Source organism: Hippopotamus amphibius, chromosome 3 (genome assembly GCF_030028045.1).
Source record: "Hippopotamus amphibius kiboko isolate mHipAmp2 chromosome 3, mHipAmp2.hap2, whole genome shotgun sequence".
NCBI lineage: Eukaryota > Metazoa > Chordata > Mammalia > Artiodactyla > Hippopotamidae > Hippopotamus > Hippopotamus amphibius.
The window spans coordinates 126,784,788-126,797,204 of NC_080188.1; the positions used below are offsets into that span (position 1 = coordinate 126,784,788).

Below are 12,417 nucleotides of genomic sequence, written 5' to 3' on the forward strand. Positions count from 1 at the left end.
GCTGTGGGTATCCTTCCAGCTTGGGGAGCCCCCCCCTTTCTCGAAGGCCCAGCTTAGTGTCACCCACAAGTTAGTCTCCTCCATCCCCGGGTCATGAGCCTGCCATCCAGTCAGGAGGTGCTGATGGCCACAAGCTAGTCGCCGTGCCCAGGATTGGACACATAGAGATGAGGAAGGCCCAGTCCGTGCCCTCAGGGAGCTCACAGTGTCCGGTGACACAGACACATCTACACAAGTGACCGTAACACCATAGGGCAGCCCCAGACAAGCTCTGGGTCGGGGCAGTGGTGGCACTAAGGGAAAAGTGACCAGCTCTGAGCAGGACAGCTTCACGGGCGAGATGCTAAGAGCTGGGTTTTCTAAGAGTAGATACAGCTTCACCAGGTGGATCTGGGGGCGCTGTTTAGTCAAGGCAGAAGTTACCATGTAAAAGGCCCAGAGGGGTACCACGCACACAGCTTTTCAGAGTTGTAAGCAGTTAGTTCCCACCTTAGTGGGGTGTGAGGGGTTGGGTGGTGGGTGAGGCTAGGGACAGGCAGAGCCAGCCCTCAGCAGACACGGGGTGACGCTGACATTCTCGATGCTCTGGGGCCAGTGAAGGCCGTTCATCTGGCGAGGGACGAGGTGGGATCTGCAGGTGGAGTGGCCCCCATGGACTCTGAAGGGAACGAGACTGGAAGCGGGGGTCGGGGAGCCAGTTGAGGTTGGTCGGTGGCCCCAGAGAGATGCGAGAAGGGAGGCCAGATGGAAGTGGTGGTGTTACGCGTGCACAAGAGGGTAGGAGTCGGCGCCCTGGGCTTGGGTTGGGGGCTGGGGGAGAGACTCTGGGTTCAGACTCGGTGGCTAGGTGACCACGAGGCAGAGTGCACGGATAAGAGGATGAGCTCCGTTTTGGAAACATTGAGTATACACTGAGTATACGTTGAGTATGCCTGCACATACACAGGCCACGCTCACGAGTCGGCACCCACCATGGTTCTGAAGTTCGAGAGAGAGAGAGATGAGCAGGAGGTGACCGTGGGGCATTATGGGGTGGGGTGGGGCCCGGGGTAGAGACTGCCTCCCACCGCCGTCCTCCCCCAGTTCTTCACAGAAGTGAGCCCTCAGTCACTCTGCCGACTGGACGTGAGCGCTGCCATCCACACACACACGGGGCTGCTGGCTGATGACTGCTGTGGCTTTGTCCCTACAGCAACCGAACATCAAACAGAAGTTTGTGGCCCTCCTGAAGCGGTTTAAAGTTTCAGACGAGGTATGATCCCTTACTCCCGAGCTGGATGGTGAGTAGAATTGCCAGAGTTTCACCCTCGCTCCTGAGGCACACTGAGGAGTTGAGATTGGAGGACCCCCAAGTGAGGGGGTAGCTAAAGCGGGGCTTTACGCTACTTGAAAAGAGAAGGAAAGATTTACGTGTAGCAACCGAGTTTCCACGGTATTCGGAGCAGGGGCGCATGGTTCTACCCAGCCGTCGGTTAATAGCAAGCCTCTGGAGCGGCGTGTCCAGCATAGATCCAGTTGCTGTTGCTCCGTTTTCCCTCCTGCCCCGAGGGGAACATCGTGAGATGCAGCCTATGAGGTGGGAGCCTAGTCTGTGGCGCCAGGAACTGGCCGCTAAGAGATGCCGTGTCTTCCCTGGGGTCTGGCAGCCCTGGGGCCAGTTTTCACAGGCTCTTCTCCGTGGACGGAGGCAGGGATGGAGATTTGTCCTCTGCGAGCTGTAGAGGCGGCAGCATGAGCCCATCAGGGTCCCAGGCTTCCGGGTTTTCTCGTGCCTGTTCCTCTGGAGAACTACAGTCGCGCTCCCGTTCCTCTTCCTGAGGCCGGGTCCTAGTGGGGAGCGCTAGGGAGGCACTGAGAGGCCACAGTGGCCTTACCACATCCCTGCTCTCAGGGTCAGATCACAGAAAGGGCACGAAGGGCACTCACACTGATGAGTGTGACGCTACGGCACGTCCCTTAAGGGGACCGGGTAGGCAGGCCAGTGGGGTCCGTCCAGAAGGAAGGAGTTGCCCGTCTGCCGTGCTGTTAATAGGGGTAGTCCCAGACTCACAGGTTTTGTCTTCCCCCACAGGTGGGCTTTGGGCTGGAACATGTGTCCCGGGAGCAGATACGAGAAGTGGAAGAGGACTTGGACGAGCTGTACGACAGTCTGGAGATATACAATCCCAGTGACAGTGGCCCCGAGATGGAGGAGACAGAGAGCATCCTTAGCACGCCAAAGCCCAAGCTCAAGTGAGGCCTGCACCCCCTCTGGCACACTGTCTCCCTAGGCCAGAGCAATCTCCTAGACGACCCCCTTCCCCCCCTCCATTAGCCGGAAATCTTGGTTTCTCATCTCTGCTGAACCTCCAGCCGCCTGGATAAAGGTCATTGTTCTAGCCTCTGACAAAAGCCCCAGTAGGACTCTCCTGAAGTCCTTCAGTCCAGGCCCTACTGGTCCAGCCTCTGCTGTGTCCTTCCTCGCCGGCATCCTCAAAGCCCAGGTCATCGATCTTTCTTGAACACCAGCTCTACTCCGGTGTCCACGAGCTGCTGTTCTGGGCCCTAGCGGCCACTGACCCCGGCTGTGCTTCTTTGCCGCAGGCCCTTCTTTGAGGGGATGTCGCAGTCCAGCTCACAGACGGAGATTGGCAGCCTCAACAGCAAGGGCAGCCTCGGCAAAGACACCACCAGCCCTGTGAGCAAGACCAATGGCTGTGGGGGTGCGGGAGCGGGACCGGGGAGAGTCGGGGCTTAACACTGGGCCCTCTGCTCTTGGCATGAATGACCTCATCTTGTTTCAGCCTCGGTTGTCATCTCAGTCCTGCTGGGCGCTTAGTGCTCTGAGCCATTGCTGTGGCCAGGCGGGTGTTCTTTTTGGTCTTTTCCCACCATGACCTGGAGCTTCCCCTCCCAGAACACACAGTGCCTCAAAACCTCTCCCTCAAAGCCCATCGCACTGTAGCTGGGAGTGTGGCATCCACGCTGGGGAAAGGATGGATGCAAAGGGACAGGAAGCCCCGAAGGTCTGTTCAGGAGAAATTACGTGGGCTTTATTCAGGAAGGTGGCTGTGCCCTTGAAGAATTTAGAATTCATATACTATAACAAGATGTTCTCCTCATTTTTTATTAGGTTGTTTGTTTTCCTACTATTGAGTTTTGAGAGTTTTTCTAGATACAAGTCCTTTGTTGAATATGTGATTTGCAAATATTTTCCCCCAGTCTATTGCTTCTCATTCTCTTAGTGTCTTTTACACAGCAAAAGTTCTTCATTTTAATAAAGTCCAATTTATCCATTTAAAAAGAAAAAAAAAGAAAAAGAATTTAGAATTCAGTGGGCAGGCTTCCATTTCGCCTGGAGAGCCAGAGGGAGAAAGAGGCGTGCGCTGCAGCACCGCAGAGCCCAGCAACACCCTGGGACCATGCTCTGTCCCTACGTGGGAAGGCTCTTCCCAGCAGTGGGGCAGGCGCAGGAGCCTGGGCTGATGCTGTATCCACCTTAGGCCCTAGGAAGCCGCCCTGCCCCTTGTTTACGACCAAAGGCAGGAAGATGTACCTGATTTTAGTGCAGTGTTCAGTTTGCTGTGGAAAGCCCAGTGTCTTCTCTGTAGATCAAAGAGACCGAATCCTTTAAGTCATCCTTCTCTTGCCGCTTTAACAGAGGGAATACAAAACTCACCCTGCAAATAGCATCAACTATGAGGAAACAAGGGTGAAGCCCTCCATCCCCTGAGAAGCCCTGTCTATGGAAGGGCTGCCACCTGTGTGTGCCAAGTGTCTGTGAACCATGGGCTCAGGGCCTGCCTTACTGCCTGCTGCCACCAGGTGGCGCTGTCGTCCACCTTATCCCTCTTTCCCGCTAAAGGCGCAGCAGGCTGGCCGGGCCCTAGAAGAGCGGCACCACGTGGCCTTCGCGAGTAAATGTGGGATGGGAACTGGCAGCCCCCACCCCCCACATATACTCTGTGGAATCCCTCCGCAGAGAAACCTCAGGCCCGCCACTTGCAGACCCTGCGCTCTCCGCCCCTCCAGCCCAGGTTCATGTGATCTGGGGCAGCAGAGCCCTCACTTGACCAGTTCTGTTCAGGATGTGCTTGTAGCTGCTCTTTCTCACAGGGGGCTGCTGGGTGGTCGTCCCGAATCATCACTGTCCACATGGACAGATCACCGGCCACTGGAGCCTGATTCCACAGCAAGTGTAAATACAGGGAGTGACTCTTCTAGAGAGAAACCTGGGACGTGGCCGGGGGAGGACTGTCTCTCCGTGTCCTAGGAGTGCAGAGCAAGGACCCCTGTCACACATGCCATCAGATGATTAGCTGGGATGATGTCCCAGAAGCTCTGAGCGCGACCCCTGCCATACGGTGAACACTCAGGAAACGTTAGGGACCGTTGTTACTAAATCAGTAAGAGAAACTGTTTTATACTAATGATGCTGTTTCTGGGTTGATAGATTTTGTAGGGTCTACTTTTAGTCTCAGTTGCATGGCTTACAAACTTTAAAGAAAAAAATCACCTTGATGCTCTGGGCCTCAGGTGCCTTATTTGTACGGTAAAGGTGTTGGCACAGGAGCCCAGCTCGCTCAAAAGTCAATTGAGTACCAGCCTTTCCAGTGCGATCGATCCCTGTATAGGCAGCACATTTCTTTGGGGCAGCGTAGAGCTGGATTAGGAGCACGTGCTCTGGAGTCAGATTCTGAGTTGGAATCTTGACTCCATCACTCCACTGACTGTGTGACCCGGGCAGTTACCAAGCCTCTGTGTCCTCGTCTACAAATTGCATGTGAAAAGGACATCCCTTACAAGGCAGTGTAAAGATCCAGTGGGAGAATGCAGCTAAAGCCTCCAGCATGGCACTTGTTTGACAGTTGGGTTAAGTTACAGCCCCGGGAGCACCAGTAAATGTGAGCTGCCTTGCCGCTGTTATCAGAGCCCCTGGGAGCCATTCCAGTTCTGGACTCCTGAAGTTGATAGAATCTAGATGTCTTTTTAGTGAATCCTTCAAATTCTGGTTCGCTTGGCCAGATTTCAGACTTTGCTGGTTCCCTGTGATATTTCTATTTTGAAGAGCCCCATATGTCTTGATGTGGGTGTGGAACTTTGAAATCCTTTAGTATGACAGGCACTTTGGGAACTACAGAGCCAGGCTGTGCTCTCACGCAGAGAACTTCTAAGCGTATTAGGGAAAACATACGGGGACGGTGCGTCTGTAGGCAGGCGTGCACATGCCGCCCAGCTTTTGTCCTCTCTTCACAGAGTTCCTAGCATCATTATTCATTTCTTTTCCTTAATCTTCCTTTTTCTTCCCCAAATTTCAGGAGATTCAGTTTTATCACTAGAACCAGAAGGAATTTCTGCTGATACAAAATTATCACAGTTGTTGAGTTTTCCCAAGACCTGAGCACACGGTAGCAACATAATTTGGTTCTTGGAGCTGATAACAGCAGGTCCTGGGGTGCCTGAGTTGGGGAAGCCAAGAGATGGTGCCTTTCCACCAGGACTGCCTGCTGCTAAAAGTTGCTAATTCCATAGCACTGTAACTAACGGTGCTAGAGGCCAGTACTTCGTAAAAGTGGGAGCCTAAAGTATCACCCCATTCTGCCCCCCCAGCACGCGTGCGCGCGCACACACATACACACACACACACACACAAGCGCATGCATCCCAGGCAACAGCCAGCATCGCCCCCGGGCACAGCGCGTCGGGCTGCCGCATCTGCCTCGTTGCAGGTGCCACGCAATTAGACAACACAGCCACCGCGCGGCTGGGGTGAGAAAAGCCTCGGGTATTTATAGGATTGGGAAGAGGACCTGGGAGAATCGGGAGTTTGCTCCTAGTGGGACTGACTGGGACATCCAGAAGAGTCAGTGCGCAGCCGGCAGGTGCTCCCACCCCCAGTCCAATTTAGAGCATTCAGCACATGTCTAGTTGTCAGAGGGCTTGACCGCAAGGCTACTGCCTGAGAACCTTCCAGCAGGAAGGTGTTATCACCCCGATTCACCCTCTTTAAGACATGTTTAATTCATTTGTCATGCTGAGATCAAAAATTGAGTGAAATCATCCTCAGTCTTAAGTCTGACCACGCGTTCTGCATGACTGTGGGCTCTGTTAACATCAGTTATTCACATAGACAATGTGTAAATGAACTAGCGGTGCAGTCTGGAGGCAACTTACTGTGCGTGACTCTGAGCCAGACTGTCTCACACTCCAGGGTCACGGGGTCTGGTTAAAGTGTGTTGGGTTAGTTTTGCAGACAGCCCAGAGCAGTAGTCCTCAACCAAGGGTGATTTTGCCTCCCAAGGAACATTTGGCAAGGACTGGAGACATTTTTGGTTCTCACAGCACAGGTGATAGGGGATAAGGGGCTGCTACTGGCATCTAGTGGGTGGAGGCAGGGATGCCGCTCAAATCCTGCAAAGGATGCCCCAGAGCAATGAAGGACCCGCCCCAGATGTCAGTGGTGCCCAGGTGGAGAAACCCTGGTTTAGCATGTGACACAGGGCCTGCTTTTGTGATCCTTGTTCATGAGTTTGCCAAGGGACCCTGTGAGATTCAGACTATTTCTCCGCACCCTGTCATTTACTCAGAGAAAGGACTTTGGGTCATTGGGAGGAAATCGGATATCCTTGGTCTTTCCTGACTCCCTGGTTCCCCACAAGAACCAGAGGCCCACTGAGACCGGTGCCTTCCCCATAGCTAAGACCCATAACCCGCACCTGCTTAGGATTTTGACGTTGGTATCTGCACAGTCAGAAGCAGCATTAGCAAGTATGAAAGATCTGGCTATATATCTGTATTTGCAAAGTACATTTTTAGTATTTATGAGAAAATGCTAATAAGAGTTGGGGACAAAGGTAGAATTATTTCACACCTAAATGGCTTTGTATATTCTGTTTGAGGGTTTTCTAGATGTTTCTACCAAGCAAAAAGCATTTGGCTACCATGGGTGTCTTTAGTCTCGAAATCAGAGACCTGAACTCTGAGATCCCCCTTTCTTCTCAGCCACTGACAGCAGAAGAGGCCCCATGTGCCCCTCCTGGGCAAGGGTATTGACCGAATCCAGGGTCAAGACTGGCAGTTTCCACAGCCATGTCATCTAAACTTGAGCCTCTCTTCCCTCGTGACATCTTGTGAGAGTCAGAATTTCTGGGTTCCACATCTCACTGTTATTAATTTAATGATCACAAGATAACTGACCTTTCTGAAGCTCAGTTTTCACAAAATGTGCTCTTTGTAAGATGAAAGTCCCAAAGATTTTATGAGGTCTTCAGATTAAGTGAAAGTATTTTAACCTTACAGGGGACCCAGAAGACAAGTTAGAGTGGGTGGTTATTTGGATTGGTGATAACTAATTATTATAATTTTTGCAGATGGAATTGGCTGCTTTAGAAAAAGTCAAATCTGCTTGGATTAAAAATCAAGATGACAGCTTGACTGAAACAGACACTCTGGTATGTATGGTTCTGTCTCCTGTTTCATCTGTTTAAAATAGTTTTGGTACCTTTAGAAATAAAAGCAAAAAGACCTTCAGGACCACCTTGAAATTGTTGCTTAAATCTGTGGACTTGTGAATGTCCTGCGTTCTCTTCCTCTCGAAATCCTTGCCTGCGGAATATAAGGCTGGTCTCCAGACTAGCAAACGAGAAATGCCCCCATTCTGCCCTTTAATCAGATCCGAGCAAATGCTAATTTAGATAATTTCTCACTACCTGTCACCTTCATTTACTTCTGGGAGACGAGGACCATTGTCTTCCCAAAAAACGATCCCTTCCTGCAGTGTTGTTCTTACAATGGCCAGACAGCCCATGGTGTTCACTCTCCAAACGATTATGAGTCAGCTCCTTCCGCTGAGAGATGTTGGAGCTGCTCAGGGGTCCATGGGGTGGATCGGCTGGGGTGCCCGATTTAATTACACACAGATTAAAATTCCACACACATACACATGCTGGGCACTGAAGGCGCAAAAATGAGAACACCGTGAAGCCACCTCCGGGAGGAAAGCCAGCCGGAGCATTCCGGGCGCAGAGGCTCTGTGGGGCCCAGGAAGGACAGAGCGATGTACCTCAGGGGAGCGTGTCTGAGCTGGGCCCGCAGGTTATGCCAGAGTTCAGCTGGTGGGACTGGTGGGACTGGAGGCCAGACCCAGCAGATGGGAGGGAGCAGGGAACTTGACCGCATACCATCTGGGGGTGTGCTGTGCGGCAGCTGCTAGTTGAGGGGAGTCTGAGGAAAAATTCTTTCAGGCTTATGTTTGCTATAGTAAATGATGCCGCATTAAGGATCTGAATTGGAGATTACTGTAGTTCACCCGTAGCTGAGAAACCCAGTTTCCACTCTTGGTCCACTTTGGTCTGCACTGAACGGCTGTCATTTCAGAATGAAATTCCAGTCATGTCACTTCCTGAGTAAAACCCTGTCCTTCCCACCTAGAGAAGTTAGATCATCAGCCCAGGTTTGCCGGCTGACAGTTCGTAAATGTAGGGGACAGACTGAATAGCAGGAGACAGTGCCCAGCACAGTGGGCGCACTCGGCCAAATTCAACAGTCATGGTGTCCTCGTCGGGTGGGGTAGGAGTTTTAGAACCACGTGCTTCCTGGAAAAGAGAGCGAGAGACTGACCTTTCTTGTGGCGGTGATGGGCCCTGGCAGGAACCACGAGGCTCCCGTGGTCACCAAGGGGAAGTAACCCTCGCTGCTTCCTTTCCTCCGTGGCAGGAAATCACTGACCAGGACATGTTTGGAGATGTCAGCACAAGTCTGGTTGTGCCAGAGAAAGTCAAAACTCCCATGAAGTCCAGCAAAACAGACCTCCAGGGCTCTGCCTCTCCCAGGTACTCAGGGTTGGAAGAAGCTCCTAAAGCATCGGGTCGAACGAGGGAAACCCGGCAGAAGTGGCCTTGGGAAGAGGGGGCTGGCCACGGCTCTGGGGCTGGGGCTCACTGCCTCCTTCCGTGTCTGTGGCAGCAAAGTGGAAGGGGTGCACACCCCCCGGCAGAAGAGGAGCACCCCCCTGAAGGAGCGGCAGCTCTCCAAGCCCCTGAGCGAGAGGACCAACAGCTCCGACAGCGAGCGGTCCCCAGACCTGGGCCACAGCACGCAGGTACCCCGGCCCCCGGGCTCCCCTGGACCTCGGTCTCTGTCCCGTCGTCTCCTTGGGCAGTTGAGTGGAGAGGAGAGGGAAGTACTTTGAACTGCTCTGAATAGAGTCTTGGAGACAGATCTAAAGGAGACGTCTAGCATGCTTGTTATTTGCTACGGCTGAGAGGTTGGCAGGGAGCGGGGGTTGGAGCAGGAGACGGTGCTTATTCTGCCTCCATCAGATCTTAGTGGAGACCGTGCAGGGACAGCGGTCCAGGGGGACAGCAGCCATCAGCTCTCACGGGACATCTGCCCTGAGCCCTGATACCCTTAGAGCTGCCGTGGGCCAGTGACGGTAATTTCAAGCGGATACGTCAATGATATTAAAATGTTTTGATTGAAAGCCCTAAGAGTGGCTGGAGCAGGCACGCAGAAGGAAGTGGCCCTTGGGAGGCGTGCTCCCTCTGAAGGTCAGTCTCTGGGGGAAGGATTCTCCTCCCCCAACGGACCTCGCCCAGCTCCTGCTCTCCTAGCGTTAAGGGCAGGCCTGTTCGTTTCCCTGATACATGTCATTGGGAGGGAAGTTTTGTGTTTGGGTGGCTTCCTGAGCTGAAGCTCTTGTAGCTGAAAATGAACCCAGACTAGAATAGCCCAGTGCCTGGGGCGAGGTATTGTCCTTCTTGTTAATCACTGTTCCTGAAATACCTTTGTTCCCTGTGATGGGAGGGCTCCCCACACAGCCTCTGTGCCGCTCTCATTAGTTCGCTCCCCGTTCTTGGCCTCATTTTCCATCCTGTGAGCACCTGCCTCGCTCCTCCTCTCCTGCTGCCCCGTCACATCACCCTTCGGGGCCCTTCCTGCTCCTGCAGGACAGCCGGCTGTGCTCCTGGTCACCAGCCTGTGCTCCGAGGCCTTGCTTCATTTATTCCTCATCCGCCTCGTCCCGTTGTGCTCTGGCTGGGGGCGGCCAGTAGCTGTTCTCTGAATACCCCTGCCCCAGGAATTCTCAACCCGCTAGTCCACCCAGCCCCACCCTCAAGCTCCCTGGGGACTACCCAACAGACACTTTTGCCCCTGTAGATTCCCAGAAAGGTGGTATACGACCAACTGAATCAGATCCTGGTGTCGGATGCAGCCCTCCCAGAAAACGTCATCCTGGTGAACACCGCTGATTGGCAGGGCCAGGTAAAGCATTGAAGGTCACAAGACTGGGAAGGGAAGATTCCGGGGAGCAAGAGACACCCCAGGGTGTGGATTTGAAAAGTAGGGCGTGGGGAAATAGGAAATGACCCCCCCTCTCAGGCCCCGCCTACCCTGACCTAAGCCCACTGTTCTGGGCTTTCGTCCCAGTCCCGTCATTTTCCAACCTGTGGGGCCTTAAGTCACCAATTTTCTGTACCTCAGTTTCCTCATCTGTAAAAAAAAAAAAAAGTCAGTATTATCTGTCACACTCGCCTTCCTGGCCCTGCATCTCAGGCAGCATAACGGAAAGAAGGTACCTTGAGAAGCACCAGGTGCTGTGAGACGCCAGAGGTGCCCTGGTTTCCACGGTCACTCAGAAGGGGCAGAGCAACAGCAGGCCCCCCGCCCCCCCCGCTCCCGCCATCCACCCGGTTAGACCCCAGGGCCGCCTTTCGTGTGGGTGACAGAGGCTGTGTTACAATCTAGTGTGTCCTGAGTCCTCCCACATTTCCTCCTGAGCCCATCTACCTGGAGTCTGGCCCCACCGTCTCCTCACTGGCAGCCAGAAGCTTGGTCTTTGCCCAGCTGTGGTCCGAACAACAGAGGATGGGGCCCTGCAGCTCGGTCTGGGTCTTGGCGCCCTCTTGGCCTGTGGGAAGCATGGTCCCTGCTGCGTGGCCTCACCTGTGTCCCTGCTTATTTCCCTCCCCCCCTCCCCCCCCCAGTACGTGGCAGAGCTGCTCCAGGATCAGCGGAAGCCCGTCGTGTGCACGTGCTCCACGGTGGAGGTCCAGGCCGTGCTGTCTGCCCTGCTCACCCGTATTCAGCGCTAGTAAGGGCTAGATTCCTCTCCTGCTCCTTGGGGTTCCCTCTGACCTCATCCTCCCACCCTGATTTCCAAGCAGTGAGAGGACCTCCCGGCCTCATCAGACTAAGTACCGGACAGTTGGTACCTGGTCGGGCAGCACCAAGTCATGGTGCTCTGATGGCCCTGCTGGCCCCAGAGGGTCGGGGTGAAAATGTCACCTTCCTGCCCGCCTGCCTCCCTGCCTGGTCTCCTGCTGCACTTTGAGTTGCCTCATCCTCTTCTTAAGCCCATGATGGAGAAGGCCGGGCAGAGAGAGCCCAGGGTTTTACAAGACCTTTTACCCCATCCACCTGACTACCCAGAGTCGGGCCTTCCCTCCCCAGGACCTGCCATGGGAAAGAGCCCGGGCATCTGGGCTCACGCCCACTGCTGACCCCAGGGCACTGCCAGGTCATCCCCCCCGTCAGCCTCAGCCAGCTCTGCCTGCCTTCTAGACAGTTCCCTGTCCTCTCTGATCCTGGATTTCTCTGCTTTTGCAAGAGCACTGTGGTTTATTGCCTCTCTCTGTATTATTTTGTTTATTGGTTTGTTTTTCCCCCGTGGGCTGTTGAGATCAAATGAAGTCTGAGCTTGGGGCCTTCCTCTGAGTAGGACGCAGGCCCACGTGATGTGGCCGTGCCTCTCTCCTTGCTCCCCAGCTGCAACTGCAACTCGTCCATGCCGAGGCCGGTGAAGGTGGCAGCGGTGGGCGGCCAGAGCTACCTGAGCTCCATCCTCCGCTTCTTCGTCAAGTCGCTGGCCAGCAAGACCTCCGACTGGTTGGGCTATATGCGCTTTCTCATCATTCCCCTCGGTAAAGACTCGGCAGGCCCACTCCTGAAGCAGGGTGGTGGTGCCGGGTACCAGGAAGGGACGGGCAGGGAGACCGAAGGCCAGGCCATCATGCACCCCCTCATCAGCTTGCCTTCTCTGGTTTCCACCTACCAGGTTCTCATCCAGTGGCGAAGTACTTGGGCTCCGTCGACAGTAGGTATAGCAGTATCTTCCTTGATCCTGGCTGGAGAGACTTGTTCAGCCGCTCGGAGCCCCCGGTGTCAGGTAATGGCCCCTCGTGAGGGACCGAGACAGAATGTGGCCTGATTTCCGGAGAGCCAGGCCCAGCTGTGTGCAGGGGCAGGGGTGGGCTGCTTTTCCTCCCTGTGCTATGTTCATTTTTTCAGTATTTATTAAAAGGAGGCCCATGAAGCGTAGCCCTTCCACTCTGGATGTGTTTAGTCTTTGCCGTTTGCTCTGCACATCTAGAAATAAGGTGGGCTGTGAGGGGGCGGTGGCAGGAAATATCTAGTCGTAGAGATCAAATGTAAGAAAGC

The 12,417-nt window shown here is 54.1% G+C and overlaps 1 protein-coding gene across 1 annotated transcript in view; it reads left to right on the forward strand.

Moving 5' to 3' along the window:
* PACS1 (phosphofurin acidic cluster sorting protein 1) overlaps positions 1-12,417 on the forward strand; it is a 144,736-nt gene that overhangs the window by 123,144 nt on the left and 9,175 nt on the right. Inside the window, exons 8-17 of the mRNA XM_057726753.1 lie at positions 1,193-1,252; positions 2,072-2,232; positions 2,584-2,677; positions 7,350-7,430; positions 8,695-8,810; positions 8,944-9,079; positions 10,138-10,242; positions 10,965-11,071; positions 11,746-11,900; positions 12,035-12,145. Of these exons, the coding sequence (XP_057582736.1) occupies positions 1,193-1,252; positions 2,072-2,232; positions 2,584-2,677; positions 7,350-7,430; positions 8,695-8,810; positions 8,944-9,079; positions 10,138-10,242; positions 10,965-11,071; positions 11,746-11,900; positions 12,035-12,145 (1,126 nt within the window). The remainder of the gene's footprint in view (positions 1-1,192; positions 1,253-2,071; positions 2,233-2,583; positions 2,678-7,349; positions 7,431-8,694; positions 8,811-8,943; positions 9,080-10,137; positions 10,243-10,964; positions 11,072-11,745; positions 11,901-12,034; positions 12,146-12,417) is intronic.